The following is a 22212-nucleotide window of genomic DNA, read 5'->3' as shown; positions in this document are numbered from 1 at the left end:
AGGAAATTAGGGAAGTCAACGGACATTGAAAAAATCAGTCGGGATGATAGATGACAGGCGGACTGACGCACCTCAGACATGTTGTCCTTCAGTTCGACGGCAGCCAGGCGCACATGCTCCAGTTTGTCGATCTGCTCTTTGAGCCGGTCGTCGAGCTCCTGCATCATCATCAGGCCTTCGTCCGACCTCACGCTGACTTTGGTGGCCATCCTGAGTCACACAGACACACCTCTCTCTTTGATAAACAGACAGCACAAGCATACAGGCTCAGACAATGAGAAGGTAGTAGCATCAACAAAGAGCTGGACAGAAATGTTCACATCAAGAAATAGTTATTAAATGTCACATTATTATTTTATTTAAATTTAAAGACTGATTTCTGATCCTGCGTGAAGTATGTGGTTTGACCTCTTGTTTATGATAAACACTTTCATGGGGTTTCAACTCCTCACCATGCGTAAACAAGGCATTAGGTTCCGCAGCCTGAGAACCAACATGGAGAGGATGAGGAAGAGTTTCTTCCCTCAGGCCATCTGTTTGCGATAAACCGAACTCCGATCAATTACATACCTGCACAGTTCCTGCACTGCAGCAGAAGCACTCACCTTACATGTATATACCTACATTTTACTGTTGTAATATTTAGCATTTTGCAAAACGATTGTGTGCTATTTTTATATTTTAAATCTGGATGCAGGCACAATAACACTTTTCATTGCACATTGTACCATGCATGTATAACTGTGTGCAAGTCAATTAAAGCTTACCTTATCTTACATATTGAAAACTTGTTTTATTGCTATTGACAATAATTATATTGGTTTAATTATGCAATAGTTATATTGCCCAGCCCTACACCAAAATGTGTTTTAGTGCGTGTATGTGTAGATAAAGGCAGAAGAAAAGTGCACACCCACAATAGTGAAGCTTTACCAGAGGAATGCTCGGTTTTTGCTGAATAAATCTCTTAATCGACTAATCCACTATTCAATACTTGTTTATCGACCAACAAGGCGTGATTTTGAAAACGTAAACAAACACATATTAACAAGCTGGATGCAGGTAAGATGGTCGACCTGTTTCCTCAGGTGGAGCAACGTGGCCTCCTCAATTCATATCTAAACCATCGGGAATATTCTTTTCGAAATTTTAAATGCAAAGATTTTTACATGCAGCGATTCAAGACAACAAGACGCGCTCTTTGATGACTAAACTAAACCAAAAGTACATCGTTGCCGTGAGACATATTTCCGTCCGTCGATTTTCCTGCACAACTGAATTTATTCCAAAGTAAAGAAAATCAAGGTTTAAAACCGACGTCGAGATGTTTGGACGTCAAACTTTAAACTTAGTCGCGCGTGCAACACGGTCAAAGAACATCCCACGAGACAAAACGACCCCGTTTCAGCTAAAGTAGAGACACAACACAAACAAATGAGTTTACCGTTGATCTACAGTAGAAAAGTGTCGAGGTGAATCACACGACTTCCTCCCTCCTCAGTCACGAAGCAGAACGTGTCTTCGTCGGGACAAGACTCGTCTTTGTCCGGAACGTCTCTGGAATCTGACACTTGTGACGTCACCCACCCGGCTGCGTAACTATCGCGGTATTACGGTAATTTACTCAATTATTGTAGTCTGGAGAGTTTACTCGTCAGTTTAAGTGTAAAACAATGTCAGGTTAACATGTAGGCGTATTTAACAGTGCATGTAGAAGTGTTAAATCATACTAAATGGAGTAGTTTCCTGGTTTCCATCCTTTTAGAATTGACCACTTCAGTTGATATGTTTGTGCAATAATAAGTCGATTAAGTAATTAGTCAATTAACCTTAAAATAATCAGTCACCATCTTTATAATTTGTTATAATTTCTTTGTCGTATAACATAATAAAATGTATATTTGGTAGTCTGGGGCTGTTTTTGTAGGACGCCACCTTTGGTAAGTGAAGGTCTTTGTCATTAAAATGTTTTGATGTTTCATTTACTAAATAACCAATAAATATTTTGAAGCCCTATTGTGGTACCTCATTACAGGATTTGGAATCAGTGCAAAGCAATGAGCGATTGAACCAAACAGTAACTCGTCCCTCCAGTTGAGAACTGGTCGAGAGAAGTTTGCTAAACAAGGATGAACTGCCCAGCCAGGTCTACAGAGACGCCCTTTAAACTGCAAAAACCTAAGCGGACCTAAAAAGTATAAAAGATGAGGAATAAAAGACAAAGAGCATGTTGTGATATTAAATCCTAATTCTATCTCCATACAAGCAGACTAATCAGAAGATACAAAGAAATAGTCAATTAGTTTTCTTTTCGAAATTATTGTGGTAATTTAATTATAAGGTAGAATGTCATTTGTTAGTCGACATGCTTGATTTCCTTTCAGCAGATGCCTGTACCTAATGAAAAGCTGTTCTATAGCTTAACTTTGAACATCGTGTGAACTGCCTTTTATTTTTCAGAAACTGAGCTGGTCAGTTTTAAGCTGCCTTACTCCTAAAGCTTGATTGTTGTAATTGTAAAGTTCTCCCAGCAACCTCAGCCAACAGCTCCAGGACTGAAACCATTTGATGCATGATTTTAATATGACAAAGTGAGAGTACAGAATCAACAGTACATTTAAGAAATCACAACTGCTTTATTTCTTTTCTTTCAATAAGCTCTTTTTTAACAAGGGAGAGTATTGACCAAATATCTGAAAGGATAAAGATCAGATAGGATAAATAGAATGCTGGATCAGCTGCAGAAAAGCACTGGTCCTCCAACAAAAATGAAATATGCATCTTAAAAGTACAAAAAGAAAGAGTCGAGGGGGAGGGGGGGACATTTTGGTGCAGGTACAATGATGAGAAGCATCAAGATATTTTTGCAGTAAGGGATAAGAGGCAAAAAACAATCCAAGCCTGACAAACCTATCGACAAGTGAGAGCAGTCCATTCTGAGAACACAGTGACCTTTTCAACGTTAAATCCTTTATAGTGCCATAATATCTAAAAATGAAATGTGGGTTTGAGCCCCTCTTCGCTGACGAGGCCTGACTGTACAGTTAAGTATGCATATACATATATACCAGTGAAACATTAAGATAAATCGCAACATGTTGTAGTGTCATGGAGCCTTATAGTAAGCAGTTACATTTAACCAGGTATGACGTTGGCATTTTTGAGTTTCAAAATAAATGTCCATTACAAAAAACAAAACAAAGTAAAAGGATGATTCCAACAGCTTCACATTTTCATATAGAACACTTTAAAAGTCCTTCTTAGTCCACTGGAACTGCAGCGCGCACAAAAAAAGCATAAGCAAAAGTTTTTAATTCAGCAAGCAAAGCTTAACGCTCCTCGTTGGTGATCATTAGCTTCTGTCAGGAAAGAGTAAAAGTTATTTGGACCCTGATTGTGATTATAGTTAGGCTGCATTTATTGCTCGTGCCACCTCGGAGACCAGATGCTGAGTAATCAAATGTGATGAGTCGGTTTTTTCACCATTTCCGCAACTGCAGCGGGATTTGAACCGAATTGGTGAACAGTGTTTCAGGAGAAAGCAAACTGCCCCAAGGTTAAGGGATGTAAAAAATAATCACATGTTCATTAACTGAAAAGTTGATTCATTACAATCCAAATGAAAAAGGGCCAAGAAAGCAAAACCTTTTAAAATCAGCTAATTCATGAGGGTCCTTAACAGAAATAGAGAATGCAGCTGCAGCTGCAGCGCCCCCCCCCCCCATCCCCCATACAAAATTTCACAACGGAGCCCAAAGTTTTGTTGCCAGCTTGGTTTGTTTAAAATCCTTACAGTCGACGACAGTATTACCAACACGGCGTTCGGTTAGATAGGAGTCCTGCGAGTTTACACACACACGTTCAGCGTATCACATGCACACGCCAGATCGATGCCAGTGAAGTTCCTGTGGAAGTGACATGATTTTGGTACAATGTTCACCTTTTTGTTTCAGTTTATAGACAGAAAAAGAGCAAGCAACAGAATGTAAAAAAAAAAAGGAAAGGAAACAGACTTTTAAGAAAAGAAATCCTCTCTACCGTTCTATGCTGTTTATGCCGCAGTTCATGGGCTGGGTGAAAAAAACCCAGAGGATGCGCTTCTAGGCTGATGCGACTCAACTTTTGCCACAGTGACATGCAACGATGTCCACAAATTGGAGTTAGAATTTGTTCTTCCAGGTTAATAGAATACGTCCTTTACCAATAGGATGAATGGTCGATGACTTGAACCTTTTATTTACCAGCAAAAGTGAGCAGCAAGTGCCCCACTGCATTTAAATTGTTTAAAAAAATCTTGAAACAGACCTTCCGTCTCATAGCGAGTTTTATTAAGAGTCTGCCTGGTTTCGAGGGCTAAAGTCCATAAACAGGGAGTAAATACAGTTTGGCAAAATGGTGTGGAAAATTAACAATCTGTCTGAGTTGGCCACCTTTCTTTTCCCTGCTCTAAGGCGAAATTCCAAAAAACAGAAATATCTTATAGTTACCAATCTCCCCTTAAAAGTGACTAATAATAAATTAAAGAGGACCTTGAAGAGATCTGCTTAAAAGACTGTTTGTGTCTATGTATATATTTATAATATATTTATATATATCTCTATTCGTGGTGTGAAATAATAAGTGTCCAGTTCTGACAGTTCAAAAAGGGGTAAATTCATCATGTCTGCATGTTTGCCCCTTGCCTCGGCGCCTCTGGATGAGATGGGTCTCAGAAGGCTCGGACATTGGTGGAGGGGCTTTGCGCTGACAGGCTGGGTGGTGATGAGGACGTTCAGGTCCATTGTTATTATGCCATGCCCTCCTCTACTTTGACAGCCTGGGGTTTGATGGCGCCAGTGCGTGCTGGTTTGGCTTGCCCCATGGAGGGTAGGGGCTCCTGGAGTTTGCTGGTCATGCCCCCGGATGGTGTCTTTCCCTCGCCCACTGCCTTGCGCACTTCTCGTAAGGTTTGATTCTGTACAAAGAATTGGCAGGGTTACTAAAACCAAGCTGATTATCAGCATCAGGCTATCCAAAACAATCATTCATCTGCAATCATATTTAAGAGTGCATGTTTACCGTTTTACTTTTACTAATTACTGTTGAATGACAAATGTAAATATATTTGTTATATATAATATATACACATTTTCATACGTAAAACAAATTGTTATTATTAGTGGCATAAAAGTACAAAATTACACTATCAGATACGTTTTGCAGCAGTAGAGACATTTCAGATATGATAACGACAAATGTACACGAAAAGTCAAAGGCACTCCGTAGATAAAAGCCATAAAACAAGTGATTCAAACAGAGAAAAAGAAAATAGATTAAATGAAATTACCTATATTTACAGTGGGTGGCTCACCTTCATGCCATCCTCAGGCCCCTTAACAGGGGGCTCAGGGGCTGAAGCAAGGTTGGAGTGGGAGGGGTCGCGGCCAGGGTAAGGGGGGGAGCGGATGATGACAGGCTTGTTCACCTGCATGATTGGTCTCTGGATTGGGTTGGGGAAAGGGCCTGTGGTGGGGGGCCGCATGTGCATCACCATGCTGCCCTGAGTGGGTGGGACCTGGTGGCCGTGGGGCTGAAGGGAGGGTGGGGGAATGGGAAATAAATGAAAAAACTAAAAAATTAGAACTGATCTTATCAGGTTATTTTCAGACCTTTCCCTCAAATACCTGCATTTTCTCACAAGTATCTTGTAACGTTATTACAAGTGATCCCTGGGCCATAATTTTGAGATACACAGCCTTAGATGTGGGAAAACACTCAAACGCATCTCAAAATAAACATTTGTTAAATACATACCTGCTGAGTGTAATGTGTTGGCAGGGGGCCTAAAGGGCCAGAGGGCTTCCCACTGGGGCTGGCAGACCCAGGCCTGATGAAAAGAAGGCAAAAAAATATATATGTTTTTTCAATCCATGTCTTCAAAGGTGCATTGTAATACCCCTAATCGCAATTGGTAACATCCCAAAGTGGCATATTAAGTGTTAGCTGTATATAAAGTTAAATTCGAGTAAGTGTTTTTCACTTACCTGTAGGAACCTACAGACATGCCCTGGGAGTGGTTGGGCTTATCAGAGAACTGAAAGCCTTTCATTTCCATCTGCGAGGCCTGAGAATAGAGCAACAACAGACACATATTTATCATTAGACAAAACACTATGGACTACTCTTTCTATCATTATCGCAGTAATGTTTAAACAATGCAGTGTTTGGGTGAGTGGAATGAGAGCTACTAGTCCTACCTCTCGACTGCCGGTCATGACAGCAGCCTGGGAGCCAGGCGGCATCATCCGACGCGGGGCTCCCACCGACAGGTTCTGTCCCTGCTGCAGCTGGATGGACTGTGGGAGGATGAGATGCTGCTGAGCTGAGCCGTAGCGCAGCTGAGAACCAGGGAGGGGCATGGTCACCTGGTGACAAGAAAGATCTTATTTTATGTAAATCTTTAAAAATCTGACAGTTACCAGGAGAAACAGGGTTGAGTTGTTGTGAAACTGTGTTTCACCTATGAACTAACCTGAATGAGCTGAGAGTCCATTAACTGGGAAGAACCCATCCCAGGGCCCTGGTTCATCTGGCTGTCATAGACTAATTGCTGGCTGCCATTCATTGGCTGATAGTGTGAGCCTGACTGTGACTTGACCATGTCTGAGGGCTGCATGCCAGGGAAAGCAGAGTAGGGCCCCTTGAGAGGGGCTCCGCCCGACAGCACCATGGGGCTGGGCTGGGACATGTTGTGGTGCATGTAAACCTGTGACCTGAAACAAAGCACGGCAGCAAAATGAGCAACAAAAGCATTCGACTACACTCATATGAGGTTCATGTGTGCCATGTGAGTAGAACAACCAACCAAATTGAAGCAAATTAGGATTTGGGATTTCAGTGAAAAATTGAGGTGGCAGTACCTGAAGGGAGGAATAGAGCTGAACATCTCTTGAGACTGAGAGACTGGTAGACCACCCCGAAGTCCCAGCTGAGCCTGAGCCTGAAGAGACGTGTGGAGAGAGAGGGGAATCTGCTGGGCTGCAGCCGCCTGAATGAAGGAACAAATGTAACATGATGACAATTCTGCTGATACACAAACAAGCCTGTGTGTTTATTTTGTTTATCCCTCTACCTGTTGGTATGTCTGCTGCTGGGTCATGTTGGGAGGTACAAGGCGTTGCTGGCTTGGAAAGACATGGCCGTCCAGATACAATGGTGTGATGTGATTACCTACAGACATGAAGGGCAACAACATGTTTTAGTTTAGTTGTCTTTAAAGAATAAACCCTCATCATACAAAGATAACAAATAAAATCTGTTCTACCTTGCATGGACATGGAGGGTGCTACTGAAGCCACAGGCATTGGAGACATGGACACTCCTCCAAATGAACTGTAGCTGACACTGGAGCCAACGCTGCAGGGAGGCTGACCCCCTGAAGGCATTCCGCCAGGGGAGCCCTGCTCAGGGAGGGACTGGGAGTTCTCCCATGCCTTACGTGCCGATTCCATCTGAAGAAAAGAAACATTCACCAACACCAGAATCAGTTTCGCCTTTATTTTCCCACTATATTTACCAGAAATGGTTTGCTTAAAGAAACACAGATTTTCCTTTGATTTGGTTCATGTATGAAAGATGCAGCTGTTTAAATGGGATTGTAATTCAAGTACCTTGAGAGTGAGGTCAGCACTGGGGAAGGACATGGGGCTGAGGTTCATGCCAGGCTGCAGATGATTGGAGCGCAGCATGGGAATAGTCTGATTGAGAACAGTCTGTTAAAAAATAAAGTTCAGGATCAATATCTCATTATTTATGTACTCTGCTCTTTCCGGAAGCGGTTTTATTAGTTTTAGTTGCATCATCGTATTTGCATTCAGATCACCTCCAGTTTTTTTCCAAGACAACAGAAGTACAGATAAAAGCACTCACATTGGTGGCAAGTGCATCCTGAAGCTTGTTGACAGGATTGGACACTGGCCCCGGGGTAGAGCCTGGTGGTAGGCTGAAATCAGAGTCTTTGGCACTAACACCAAACTCAATAGGAGGCCCGGGCAACACAGTGTCCACATGCAGGTCCACGCCATTGACTGGCGTGATGGGGCCACCTTCCAGCCGATCAACACCTTCTGAGCCCTTGCGGTGCTTCAGGGAGCGTTCATTTCCGATGGGCCCCGGCTTGTGCTGTTCTTTAGTCTGCTCTGGGCCGGCATCAGAGTCCTGGCAAAGAGGAAATACATACATGTATTTAGTCGTATTTTGTTGCAACAAATGACATTTGACAATTATGAAGCAGAGAAGAAAACTAAAACTATTAACTGTATTACCTCGGAGTTGGGCTCGCTCCCAGTGTAAGACACCTGTTTAGTCCATGAGTCTCCCCCTGAAGACTTGACTGAAAGAGCTGGAAGAGATAAATTAATTTCATTAGTGACGATTAGAAAACTTAACCTGTTATATAGATGAATATCTCAAAGAAAATTATTTTGTTGGAAGGCAAACATTTAGGATTCACATCGAATCCACATTTTAAATTATTATTTCATAGCTTTTATGTTATAATGGCCATTATTTAAAGAGTGCAAACAATTAACTGCTCCATCCCTAAAAATTACAAATATATGTTAAGAAAAACTCTAGAAAAAAACTCAATTTAATACTAGAGATAAGCTGTCAAATAATATTACAATAGTATATCCTGCTGTAAAATACTTTAGTAAATGTGCACTGTGAACAATGTTAAGATTTTGTCTCCAAAGTTCCTGCTTTAAAGAGCCATATAAAAATCCCTGAGGACAAACACCTGACAGGCTTTAGGACCTTTTCTGTTACCTGAGCTGTTGGTCTCCCAGATTTCAGTTCCCAGATTGTTGGAGGACAGCTCCTCAGGTTGCTCAATGCTCATGCTTCCCTGCTTTTTAGCAAAGCGGGGTGGTATCTTGGATGCGATCGTCCTGTTCTTCACTGGCATCTAATATGGCAAAGGAGATAATGCTTAACAAACTATTCACTTTTTATCATATCAGCATGAGGACTGAGAATCTGGATGTGTTTAACTTACAGCAGATCCCTGTTCCTTCCTCCTCCTGTCATCTTCCTGTGGACGCCTTTGCTTTTTGGATAAGGCGTCCTGGTATCCATCTGGATTTGAAACTGGTCCCCCTGCATCGCCATCAACTAAAAGAAAAGAGGCATGTGGTTTGTGCAAAATACAAAATTGTAGGAGCACTAACTGCCCATGGGTATTTCATTTCCATCAACATGGGAGAAAAACTATTAATCCCAAAACACAGGACTCACTGGGGTAGCTGCAGAGTTCATACTGGGACAGAGGTTCGGCTAGGTCTGACTTGACAGGTCCTGGCTTCAGCTCCTTGTCCAAGTCCTTCCCTGACGACTCACTGGGCTCCCTCTCCTCCGGCTCTATGCTGTAGATGGGGCCCAACTCATCTGGGCTCCTGCTGAAAATAAATGGATAATTTAAGCACCACTAAAAACTTCAACAAAAATATATATGCAAAACTGTCACAAACAAGACAATCTCATGATACACATCATTAAATTTGGGGCAGTTGTAAATTTTTAAAATCCAGGCTCGGGGGGGATTCTGTGGAAAATCTTTTCTGTAACTGACTGCCTTGGGAGTCATGCCACTGACCTCACACTTTTTTCAACAGCATGGAAAACAGTAGCAAACAATACTTTTAAGAATAAATAATTGTTCGTTCAAATTAAGGTGCCCTCTGACATTCCTGTCACTGTCAGGGGGCAAGCTGGGGAATTTTTAGGTCAAAACAACATGTGAAGAAAACATTTTGCTGCTGGTTTCATAGCAACTATGAAAACAAGGCATGACACAGGACACCGTTGCATCAACACAATTCCCAAGCACATATTGAGAATGCTTCGTTCCGTGAAGCAATAGATATGCGTATAAGAGGGTAGAACTTAAAATGAACCTATATCATTCTGTTCTATTATTCACCTCACCTCTTACAAGATGTCCCTCCGTTCTGCCAACTGTCACTCCTGTTAGAGGACGTCGTGGAGGGATTATCAGGTGTATGCGACATCTTGCTCACTTCAAGCAGTGATGGCTCTCCTTTCCTGTTCTGCCGTTCCACCAGCGGTCTCTGGCTGGAGAAACTTCTCTTGGAGAGTTCCCTTTTCTCACCAGAGCCTGGTTCGCTATGGCCGTCAGATGGAACATCACCATGTCCCTGTGTAGCAGTGCCTCCGGCTCGCTTTTCTCTCCAGTCACCCAATTCGCTATTGTCTGATCCTGTCTCCCATTCCTCCACCTGACCATGCAGGTTAGGCCGTCCACTAGAGTAGTGGCCACTGGGCCAGTTCTCTTCCCCACTGCCTTTGGGGCGACCAGGCCAGGGGTTTGCGAGGTCTCCATTTACATACTCGTCACTCGTCCACTGGTTTGTGCCTGGTTCACGATCTTGTTGTAGACGACGGAAGCGTGGAGGCTTGTCTTGTCGGGGTGGACGACGTCTCCTCAACATCTGCCTGTCTGGGTTATCGTTGTCAATGTAGTATTCTCCTTCACGTTCCTCTGTGCCATTTTCCACCAAAGAGCCAGTGAATTTAGTTGGGTTCTGGAGAGACTCGCGCTCAACAGGGAGTCTGCGGGTATAAACTGTCTCAGCTCCAGGACAATAACCATTCTCTTGCATGGAGCCACCATTGTTACCAAACTGGGGCCCACGGCCTCTCCATGTAGAAATTTCCCTGGAACCCCCAAAGCCTCGAGTGTAACTTCCAGTGGTATTCAGTCTGGGAGGCAACGTGCGGCCCCCAAAACCCCGGCCGGCCTTGGTGTTTTCTTTGAAATCTGCGGCCGTCTGGTCATCTGAATACACCTTGTTGGATCTCCAAGAATCTCTATCGGCTTTGCGGACTTCTGCTGCCTCTGAGTAACCTTCGCCGTTTTCAGATCCCTTCTCACGTCGCCTCTTCGGCAGTTCCTCATACTCGGAGGTTTCACTCAAGGTCTCACTGACATTTCGCCTCCGGGGCTTGCCCCTCTCGAACTCCTCCACGTTGACCAGGTCCCGAGGTGCTGCTCTGCCTCTGCCTGTCCGTTGGGCACCGACTCCACTGCTGTTGTTATTATTGTTATAAGTTCCTCTGAGATTGTCCCCACCTCGGCCTCCACGGCCTCCACCTCTAGAGTTGAATTCCCTAAAGCCTCGACTGCGGCCTCTACCTGCTCCCCTGACTGCACCAAAGGCTTGTTCTTCATCAATAAAGATCCAGTTATTACGCCGTGGTGCCTGGGGATCGCGATTTTCTTGGCTGTCTCTAGGTGAATGGCTCTTGCTGCTCTCCCAGGGGTTCTCTTTGGGAGAATCATCACTGTGGGTGCTCAGTGGTCTTTCTGTTTTGATGGGAGCTGGTGACTGACGCTGCCTCTCTTCCGGTTGTTTCTCAACAACAGGTGAGGCTGCACGCCTGTTACTGGCAGGCTGGATGTCTTTCTTCAAGTCATAAACATTGGTAAGGACTTCTTTCTCCAGACGGTAGGGGACAGGCTTCTCCTCAGGCTCAGGTTTAGGCTTCTCATTCTCCTTATCTTCCACTTTGAGTGCCTTGAGAACTGGTTTCTTGATGGGCCCGGTTCTGCGAATCAAAGTACGCACACTGGGCTCAGGTGGCTGGCTCACACTACTGCTGGAGCTGGAACTGGCTTCAGACCACTGACTTTGAGCACTGTTAAGTCCTCCATCTTGTTTCTGGCCTCTGTCTCTTTTCCAATTGTCCTTGGAGCCGTCTAAGGTCTCGTCATGAGATTCAGGGCCATCTTTGAGATGTTTGTCTCTGGAGTCTTGTTTTGGGTATTCATTATCTGCAATATTCTGGGGATGGGTCTGAGCAGTGGTCAGCAAACCATGGTCATGATGTGCTCTGTCTGGGCCTCGGCTCTGGAAAGCATGGTGGGGGAGATCATCTTGAGGGTGGGGCAAGTACTCGTTGGCTCTTTCTTCATAGCAGTCCTGTTTGGAGCTGATGACATCACTTCTGTAGAAGAAAGCCCATCAAGAGAAGCCTATGTCACTAAGCAAAGTTTTACTAGATGTTTCATAGTTTTTAGAGAAAACACAGTGCCTAGAATCAAGAACTGCAAAACATATTTTTATTACAATCACCAACCTATCATCTGGCTGTCCACTGTCTGAGCTTTCATGTTGTCTCTGGTAAGGTGGGGTGAAGCTGCGCGAGGGGTAGCCATCCTGGTTCCACACAGGGTAAGGCTCAGTGGAGGGGGCTCTTCTCTCCTGGTGCAGGTTGGAATGGCCCTCATCAGAACCAGGACTGTTCAAGTGGTCTTGATGCATCATGGGTTTCATCATTCCTGGTGGAAGAAAAGTGCAGTGTTGAAGTTGTATTTCCATGATAGAAAAATCAATACATTTGAGATGTGAAAGTATATGCTTGTTTTGTGAAATTTTGGCTCACCTGAAGAATGGACAGCACCGGGGTAGTAGTCCACAGGAGATCGTCCTTGGGTCATGCGGGGATCCATGAAAGGTGGCATCATCATCCAGCGGGGGTCAAACCCGAGGACATGTGGCGGATAGTAGCCCCGCTGTGCATGGCTTGAGTTTGACGGGGCAGGGTGTCCTGACTGCTGCCAATGCTGCATCTTGTACACTTGATCCTGTTAAATGTACAAAACAAACATGCACGTCAGGAAATTAATTAAATTAAATCCAGTTCACTTTCTAGACTAAGTAAAAATGTCCGGACCGTGTATAATTAAGAACCAACTCGCCTTGCAATAGGCCCTTTAAGCATCATGCAACAAAGCAGTCAATGATAGATTAATAAATTAGTATGAGATTCTGACTTTTAATCAGAATAGTCATCCACTGGCACTAACCGGTGGCTGCTGCTGCTGCTGCTGGTGGTGGTGCGGCAGTGGCGACTGATGGTGCGGCAGTGACGGCTGCTGCTGCTGCTGGTGGTGCGGCAGTGGCGGCGGCTGTTGCTGCTGCTGGTGGTGCGACAGTGGCGGCGGCTGCTGCTGCTGCTGCTGATGATGCGGCAGTGGCGGCTGCTGCTGCTGCAGCTGCTGTTGCTGCGGCGGCTGCTGCTGCAGCGGCGGCTGCTTTTGAAAGCGGGGTGGGATGGGTTTGGAGGTAAGACGTCCATTGTAGTCTCCTGAGGGGGAAGAAGGCTCCTGTACATCATCCTCACTGGCATGGTAGTTAGAGAAGCCAGATTCCTCGCGGTAACTATGGCCTGGAGAGTTGTCTGTGGGACACTCAGTTCCATCTGGAAAATAATTGATAAAACCATATTAGAATTGCCTGTTGCTTTTATTTTAAGTTAAGTATGTGGGCCTAAATGTTTAGGTCTATTTGCAATTTCTCACCTTTTGTGCTGTATTGCCAGTTCTCAGGTTGACTTTTACTTTGTTCCCTGTTTGGGGACAGCGGGACTTCTTTGCAATCTTCCTCTTTCTGGCCCTCCTCTGTCCTTGATGTCTGCCTTTCAGTCTTCCCAAATTTCTCATCCAGCCTTTTGAGTTTTTCAGCACAGGCAGCCAGTCGCTCCGCACGGGCACGCCTCTCTTCCTCCTCCCGCCGTTTGCGGGCTCTCTCGACTGCCTCCGACAGCTCAGGTGACACATACTTGGCCCTAGCGGGAGCCTGGGACTGAGACTGACGCTGCTGATCTTCCTGGTCAGTCGGAGGCTCACCTTGGATTTTCTGCTGGGTCTAGAGACGAAACAGAGGTAGTTCAAGGGCCAGGACATCTCATTTATGTAAAGCATAGGGTTTTTTTGAAAGCACCATGAACTATGCCCTCTAATAGGCAAGGTTTTCAGTATAAATTAATATCAGTAACATGCCATTTGATCTAATTCAAATTTGTATTTTATCTTTATTTTTTAAACAAAAAACTTAAACCAGTGTATAAGGAAATAAAATAAAAATAAATCTCATTCCAACGATTGTTGTAATCAGTCTTTTCAAAACTTCTTTCACATTACTTTCACTTGCTTAGCAAAAAAGGCAGCCAGGCAGATCATATTGGTTCTCTCTGGTAATCTTTAATAAATATAAATGATATAATATTCAAGAGCATGTGAGGGCACAAAGCTATTGCTTGGTTGAATATCCTTTGTATGTTTGAAGATCTTCTGCCCAATTTAGGTCACCAACTACCAGTATATGGCAGCAGGTGCTAGTGGCCACCAGCAGATGCTAGGGACACAACCTTCCTTAGCACCTTAAGAAAGATAAAGAATGAGATGCGTTTCAACTATGACTGACCGTGTGAATTATTCCTAGACATTTTATCTCAAAAGAGGATAATGAAAGTGGAAAACACAGCATTTTGGGCTTTTACCTGTGTGTCCGCAGGGAGACATCTGCCATTGGTCTTCCTTACAGCCTCGTTATATTGGTAGGAATAGTTCTCTTCTGTGCCCTCTGGGGGGTAAACCTCACCTGAACTCAGGGAGGGGTGGCACTCACGTTGGATCTCTCTCTCTCTCTCCCATTCAGTCCTAAAAAATGATCGAAATTAATCCAATAACTTTTTTAAATGATGCCAAAAACTATGACAGTGTTTTCAGTCTAACAAGAGCATTAAGAGCAGTAATGAGCTATGAGAAAAAATCTCACCACATCTTGTTTTTATCCTTGTTCGAGTGTTCGTCTTCGTCATCACTAAACTTGAGTTTCTCGCCATAATCAACTTCCTCATGGAGTCCTGGAGAAAAAACAATCAAAAAAATATATAAATTAAACTCAACAATTTAATTTGATTCTTTGAGAGAGGAGCCTGGAGGCAGTCTGAGGAATACTGACCAGCCCATCCATCCTCGCAGTCGTGGTCAAGCTCATCCAGATCCTTCAGATCCTCAGGATTGATGATGGCTGGGCGTTGAGGTCTTTCACCAGGCCTGCGGATGGGCTGAGAAGACTGTCGCGGTGGTCCACGCACAAAGCGGTTGTCTCTTCTCCCATCACCGCTGCAATCAGAGATGGCGAAATAGACACGTTAGCGATTGCCTAAATAACTTTCACGACTGCTCTCACACTGTGAATGTACTTACTTGACAAGTTCAGGTTTAGCAAAGCTCTGTCTAAAAGCGGGTTTGTTGTCAAATCGGACAGGAGCTGAGACGGTGGCAGGGACATGCTCTGTACCTGGGGCTTCACGTGTGTCTTTAGAGCACATCTGTTAAAAGCATGATGACAGAAGATGTTAATCGAGAAAAACATTTAGCCAACAAAACTCATTGAGCTGTTTTTATCCAAAAGTTGACGAGTACAATAAGTCTTCCCATGTGAGGCATGTGAAAAATAATGAGTCGAACAGTACTTACAAATGCGGGCAACATGTCATGGTAGACAGCAGTGGAAGTGTGGTGAAGCTGGTACTGCAGGGCAGTAGGTACGGTTATTCTGCGGACAGGCTGGGCGGGGCGCAGGGAGGGCTCCTTTGGGTCGATGACTGGTGAAAGGGCCGTCACCACACTTGTAGGGGTGGTGATGGTGGCAGAGGGGGGGTGAGATGGGGCTGGAGGGGTGCCGGTCTCACCCAGGGCAGTGAGCTTACCCTCAGGATCTGCAGGCAGGCCGAGGGTCAGGGATGAGGGCTGAAGGTTCCTGCCACCACCTTCCCTCCAGCTCGTCACATCTTTAAGTGGGAGAGGGAGATATATTTTAAATGCCCATTGACAAATGCATTTAACAGACAAATTGCGAAATCCAAACTTGTTTCATCATCTCCGTGTTTAAACTGCTACTGGAGACAACTATATGACATTCACATGGGTAATTTAAAAAAAAGCTGTTTATGTGTTTCAACATTATCATTAGCTTCCAGACAAATGTTGCCACCAATTTAATAATTTGCTTTCAAGCCGATATTATCTTAGCGTTGAGACTTACTCTGGGGGCGGAGGCTTGGTCCTGGCCCATACGACGGATCGAAGCCGCTTCTTTCCTTGCCAACCTTGTCCTGTTCTCCAGCTGCCTTCAGCGTGGGAAATTCCTCGTGAGAGAAGGGCTGAAGTCGGTTTGAGGCCCTTAAACCTATAGTTTGGGTGAAAAGAAGCGACATAAGCAATGTTGTACTAATTGGCAAAGCCAGATTAGGTGCATAATATTCACAACATATTAATGGCAAGTCACTCAATTAAAGTCAAAAGGGTGCTCTCTCACCATCTAGCTCTCTTGCCTTTCCATTTAGCTGGGCCCATTGCTTTGGTCCACCTGCGTTTGTGTTCTATGGAAAGGAAAATTTGCGGGTTTAAAAAAATGAGTCTACAGAAAATGCCCATCGTTGAACATAACTATAGATTCACATACGCACCTCTTGGTTGGCTGCCGGTGAGGGCTTCTGAAGATTGGAGACAGATTTCTGTGAAGCCAGCTGCGGCTGCAACTCCGGCAGCTGTGTTGTTGATGCAATAGAACTAAAAAAGAAGGAGCGTATTTAGTCAAAGCAGGCAAATACTGACTGATACAAAGCTCAAAGCTTTATTTAGTTGTATTGCAATGTTTCCCTCTGAGAAGGGCTCTCTGAGGATGCACGTACGCATTGAACTTAATGTAGCTAACTATTTCAGGTATTTGACACCCGTTCAGCTGGGTTTGAAGCGAGTGCATAAACTAGTAAGCTGAAAAAAATACTCCTGAACTTTAACTTAATGATTATATTAGAGGGTAATTGGCTGTGTGTGACGCATTCTCTCCTCACGTTTTTTGATCGGGTTGTTCCTGCTTGTTCGCCCATCCTGTACCGTCTTTGGGCACAATAAACACGCTGGGATCGTTTCCTTTGTTTTCAGACTTCAAGCTCGGCAGGTGAGCGGGTGGGGGCATGCGCCGGGCAGCGGCCACTTTGCCAAGACTCTGTAAGCCATGTCGAGGAACTATTGGGACAAGACCACAAGTATATAAATCATGGGAACGGAGATTTGATCACAGAGATATATGGTAAGATGGGAGAAACAAAACAGCAATCTTACCTGTGTTTTTCTGGTTTTCTACTGGTTTTCCCTTGTACTTGTCAAATAGGCTGAGTGAAGAATACTTGCTTTTCCCATCCTTGGACTTGGTTATTTGCCCCAAACGATCGGACATTGCGATGTAATGTCATCTAGTAGTGAAATTTTTCTTTGCGCCTCGTCCCAGTGCCTTCTGATTCTAACGAGAGAAGGGAGAGGAAATTTCAACGTTAGGATACATTTAAAGCCAGAAGAAAAGTTGTTTAACCTTAGGTCAACAATAATCATCTTCAATCCTTTGAGAATGGAGACAATCTGTATTTTGTCAGCACGAAATCCATTCTAGATTCTTGTAATATTTAAAGCAGAAACCTCAATTGGCGGCAGAGTTTACCCGCTGTTTGCATTTCACACATGCACAACAGAGTGGGAGGCTTTATGCACAGACAGCATCAAATCCTCCACATTACTCAGGCAAGAGGTGGAGCAGCTGGAGCAGAGACGAGAAGTGACGTATTAACTCCACTGTGTAGATCACATGATCATGTTTACAGCACCCTGACACCGTCGTCAACTCTCATCACCACAAAGTCTGACATCTTCATCTGTGTCCTTTGTTTATGACACCCCTTTTTCACCGGGAGATACATTTGTTGTTTCTACGTCTGTCTCGGGCTCGATTCTCAATCAACCCCCTAACTCTCCCCCCTCTGCTGTGTTCGCACATCTACTTATACTGGATTTGCACAAACTTTATACTAGGCGAGGAAGTCAGCAGAAACTAGAGTGCCTGACGCTATTTGCATTCACCCACGCCCCTGCTCTGGAAAAATGACGGGACACTGGAGTCCAGTAGATGTCTGAAAGCTGCTTTAGAAATATCCCAATAATTAATTTAAGAGATACACACCTATTCTGCAGAGCCAGGGTAGAGTTTCTGAAAGACACTGCTGTTAAGCTTTGTCAAAGGTCAATTTCGAGGTTTTGAGCAACCACAGACATATTCCTCTCGCCTCAATTGCATTGACATTAGAAGCATTCCTTTGAGAGGCAAACAAGTTCAAGACCAATGCTCGTAAAACTGAAAACGCTGCATGACTAGTCACCATAATGAGACTTTTTGTGATACTTTACTTTAACATGCCCAGACTGCAGATGATAAAATCTACACATGACAATAAAGTGCAGCAGCTATATCTTGTCATTTGAAAGTACAATGTTGGAAGTTTGACAATTAGCTGGAGTTCTACCTGATTAAGGGTACAGCATATTTAGGGGTGCCAGTAGAACATGAAAATGACCGCTGTTTGTTGAATTAGATAGCGATTTCTGAAATGTCTTCTGATTCTAACACAATGAGTCAGTGTGTTACCCATTTGTTTTGCTTTTCTTCTACAGGCAAAGCACTGACTGAAAGTGCCAATGGAAAGCAAATAAAGGAAAGGGGAAGCAATGCTGTGGGCCAGTTGCATATTTTGCATCAGACATGCTCCGTTTGTACAGTGAGCAAATAAAGAGACTTTAATCTGATTCAGCGTAGTGTAAATATGCTTGAATTGGCCGTGGTGTTTTTGAATCACAAAGTGACTGAGTATTTCTAAACATAGGTGTAGAGAGGCCACCTACATGTTAGCGGTCAGATGAACTTGTGCAGTTTTTGCAGCGTGTTCATGTGCGACTAACAAAAGCCAATGGGAGGTGACGCATCAGTCGTCCTTTGTTGGCACCAGTATTTCTGTATGTCCCGGCCCTTGGACACAGTGATCATAAGCCTCTCGTGTGACCTCAGCAGCGTCACAGTTATACAGAAAACCATGTGTGGTATGTCGGCTCTGATCACAGAGGCCCACAGCACGGTTTGGGACATGTATCCTAAGCACCTGTAAAAAATATCTTTAGTGTTGAGGTATTAAACATGTCTTGAAAAACAGTTACAGTCACACCAATTCTTAAATGGAAAAAATGACCATGAACATTTGAGATTAAATGGAAAAGAGTGGTTTGTTCCAAATTCACATCTGTTGTGAAACTTCACCTCCGACTTCTGATTTAGTTTGACCTCGGGCAGCGGCACCATCACGGCCAACTTGTACGCAGTCATGTAAGAGACAGTCTTTGTGTTATATTTGTGGTATTTTGTACCTTACTTTGTACTGAGGCGCTGTGAGCAACTGACGCTGCAGATATGCTTCCCTCAATATACCAGGAAAACCTTCCAATTTAGAGCAAGATAATGTTTAAATGCCACGTTTCACATGAACAGCTCATCTGCTTTAAGCAAATTGCATGACTGTACAAGAGGATTTTTTTCCCACTGCTATACTGAAACCTGACACCGACTTTTATGTATTATGTTTAATAGATAGTTCACTTGAAAACTGTTCACGGTAAACCCTATCTGAGTTTTTCTTTAGAATATTATTAGAACAATACAAAAGAAAGAGCAGATATCTCCAAACCATGACTGCAACTCTCTAAGTCAAGATACCAGAGGATAATAACAAAATAAGCAATCGGGTGATATATAACACACTTAACTCACACTCAAATCAAATGTGACAGACCATGTTCTTGTTGGCAGGGAGTACACTCTTTCCTGGTAAAATTCAATTTCCAACCCTTACAACTGAGATACTTTGTAGAATTGAGTCTCACCCGTTTTAGTTGGAGTTGTGTCATTAAAACACTGGATTACACTCAAATATAAGCTTTGTGCTTATGGGGAGTTAGATTAGGTAAACACACAGTCAATCTAATGCAGCAGACCACAGCACATCAAATCTAATCACTTACAACAGACATACAGAAAAACATGTGGATAATGACAATAAAGCCAACAACTCTTGGTTGCTGCTTACATTTTACTTACATTCCCCCAAAACCCAGATTTTTTAAATGGCACCACGTTTTCAACTGAGTTTTTTTTAATCATTATTATTGTTCACCTAAATACGGCAAAATCCCAGAAAACCAAAGTCGGAGAACATTGTCTAACAAGAGCAACACACGCCATTTCATCCATAATCAATACTGTTTCGATATTCAGTAGAATACTATTAACAAAGATAATCAAATTGATTTCAAGCTGAGGGGGGTTTTGTCCGGCGTTTATGCTGTGATAAATGCCAAAGCGTTTTCTTTAAGTGTTCATTTTAATGATGGCTTCTTGTGCTCGGTTTTCAGAAGCGATTGCTTAATCACACGCGAAGAGATGTGGAGTGGGACCCAGAACATTGAAAGTGAACTAAAATCCACTCGTGGTTATGTGCAACATTAGCTGAGACTCCTACATCTGCCCTTTTCACTGTTATACACACACAAAGCGATGCTCAGAAATACCGTCGTCCGAGTGGAAAACCAGGCGATGGGCGACGCACCGGAGGCCGCTCGGGTTAAAGCTTCGCAAAGGCGTTTAACTGGGATTTCTAAAGCAAATATCTTCCCATCGCGCTCCATTTAACTAAACATTCAATCATAGCACGCCATTTCCTCCTGTTGTAATCGCAAGAAAACAAAGGCGGTCTACCACGGCCTTTAAAAATTACACCTTTGGTGGAGGCTAGCAGGATGTGGTAGCTAACGCAATGACAGCTAACGCTATCCCTCCCTTGACTTTGTTTACCTGCAGAAACGCATTTCCACCAGACAGCGAACGGAAAACCACACAAGGGCCAAACACCAAATGTACCATAGACACACATTTGCTGAATTGTAATGTTTGACCTCTGTAACGTGAACGTTACTTTTCGGTGCCGTAACCTCACTGGAGGCTACGGCTAATTACCGCACACGAAGTGGACACCAGCGGGTCCAATGCCCGAAAACAATAAAACATTTCAGCTAACGGCCCAAAACAAAGAAGCAGTTTGTTTCTGGGATTCGACACCATGTTCATATGCAGCGTAACGAGCCAAAAATTCAAGAGGAAGCCTCGGAGTAGCTGCTAGCCATCACCTAGCTAGCTAGCTAGAGGAAAATGGCTAATGTAAACACCAAGTGCTGCTGGCCGAGGTCCCGTGAAGATGTGCAACACATTCATTTTCATGACCTATAAACAGAAACAAAATGGCGTTTGATCGTTTATTTATCCTAGAAAATTAAATAACAAAACACCAACACGACCACTGGCTCTACATTAGCAGTGGTTAGCATCGTCAGTTTCAGCTTGTTACGCTAAACTTCCAGCCGGGTGCTCAGGAAACAACCGAGACAGGCCGGGGTTTTCCACACACTTTCCCCGCCGTGCTTCACTTCACCGAGCATGCGGTGGTTTCACCAGCGGGAAAAACCTCCACGGAACCTGCGTTGACATTCGCAGCAGCCGCCGCAGCCCGGGCTGAACACAGCGGTGGGAATGTAGGACGAGGCGATTAAAAATGGCTGCTGCCCAGAACAAAGCAACAATAAAACCGGGCAGCGGAGAAGAACAGGGCGAAAGGGGTTTCTGGAGGAAAGCGTCGGCGTCCCGCGACTCACCGTTTGAACGAGTTATCTTTTCTCCTGGCTGCTGACAGAGATGCGTTTCCACAAAGTGTCGTCGACGCGGAGGATGGATGGAGATTGTTTCAGCCCCGATCTTCTCAGGTTCAACCGAGAGCAGTAGCTTGGGTCATACCCGGCTTCAACTGTGGGGGGCAGAGTGGAGCCGGACCCGCTCCCTGCGTGGCGACGTCACCGAGCGACGTGAGCCAGGAGACGCTGAGACTGCCTCCTGCTGGTCAACTGTAGCAATTATACATAGATGGATAGATGGCTAGATGGCTAGATGGATAGATGGATAGGGTTTTATTTTAAATGAACTACTGCACTACTGAGCTGTTCCTTCTCGCCCAATACTCAATGTACTTTTAAGCCTGTGTTAACTTGCACATCATAAATGCAACTTTAACCTGAACTAGATTGACATACAGGAATATAATAACAGTAGGATTTACCTCTGCTGTAAAAGATCTTCAATGTGACTTAATAGAGATGCAGTAAAGTCAAATCAAAACAGAGACAAACATCAGTAGTTGCAATATAGGGTTACGTTCAAAAAAATGTTTTATCCCCAGATCCCCTCTTCCAAATAGAAATCTAACTAGACCCTGAAAAAGCCCCCCAAAGGGAAATAATAATAATAATAATAATAATAATAATAATAAAAATCCTTACAGATTCAATAGGGCCTCTCACCATTCGGTGCTCGGGCCCTAATAACATTGCCAGATTTCATGATTATAACAGCCAAGCCTCGTTTCTGGAGTTCTGGGGCG

At 44.0% G+C, this 22212-nt stretch overlaps 1 protein-coding gene across 4 annotated transcripts; it reads right to left on the bottom strand.

Annotated features, from left to right (window-relative positions):
• Positions 1-2553: 2553 nt before the first annotated feature.
• prrc2b (proline-rich coiled-coil 2B) lies at positions 2554-21580 on the bottom strand. Of its 4 annotated transcripts, none has more exons than XM_062412273.1 (31): positions 21434-21580; positions 16979-17156; positions 16708-16882; positions 16321-16423; positions 16170-16233; positions 15897-16040; positions 15329-15642; positions 15056-15180; positions 14808-14971; positions 14622-14709; positions 14344-14503; positions 13364-13709; positions 12869-13263; positions 12445-12646; positions 12139-12340; positions 9967-12006; positions 9277-9437; positions 9038-9153; positions 8809-8947; positions 8304-8380; positions 7909-8196; positions 7650-7751; positions 7304-7490; positions 7112-7209; positions 6900-7027; positions 6512-6752; positions 6237-6404; positions 6024-6103; positions 5794-5866; positions 5351-5569; positions 2554-4954 (listed from the first exon to the last, which is right to left on the bottom strand). In XM_062412273.1, exons 2-31 carry the CDS (start codon positions 17091-17093, stop codon positions 4787-4789), a joined length of 6882 nt encoding a protein of 2293 aa, XP_062268257.1. In that variant the 5' UTR covers positions 17094-17156; positions 21434-21580; the 3' UTR covers positions 2554-4786. The 4 variants fall into 4 exon arrangements, with proteins under 4 accessions (XP_062268257.1, XP_062268258.1, XP_062268260.1 ...); XM_062412274.1 differs by having other exon boundaries at positions 9277-9434; XM_062412275.1 differs by having other exon boundaries at positions 4816-4954; positions 5327-5569.
• Between the last annotated feature and the right edge of the window lie 632 nt (positions 21581-22212).

The sequence above is a fragment of the Platichthys flesus genome, chromosome 19 (genome assembly GCF_949316205.1).
Source record: "Platichthys flesus chromosome 19, fPlaFle2.1, whole genome shotgun sequence".
Lineage (NCBI taxonomy): Eukaryota > Metazoa > Chordata > Actinopteri > Pleuronectiformes > Pleuronectidae > Platichthys > Platichthys flesus.
Note: the sequence above shows the minus strand (reverse complement) of the source record. Positions and strands in the feature narration are given on the sequence as shown.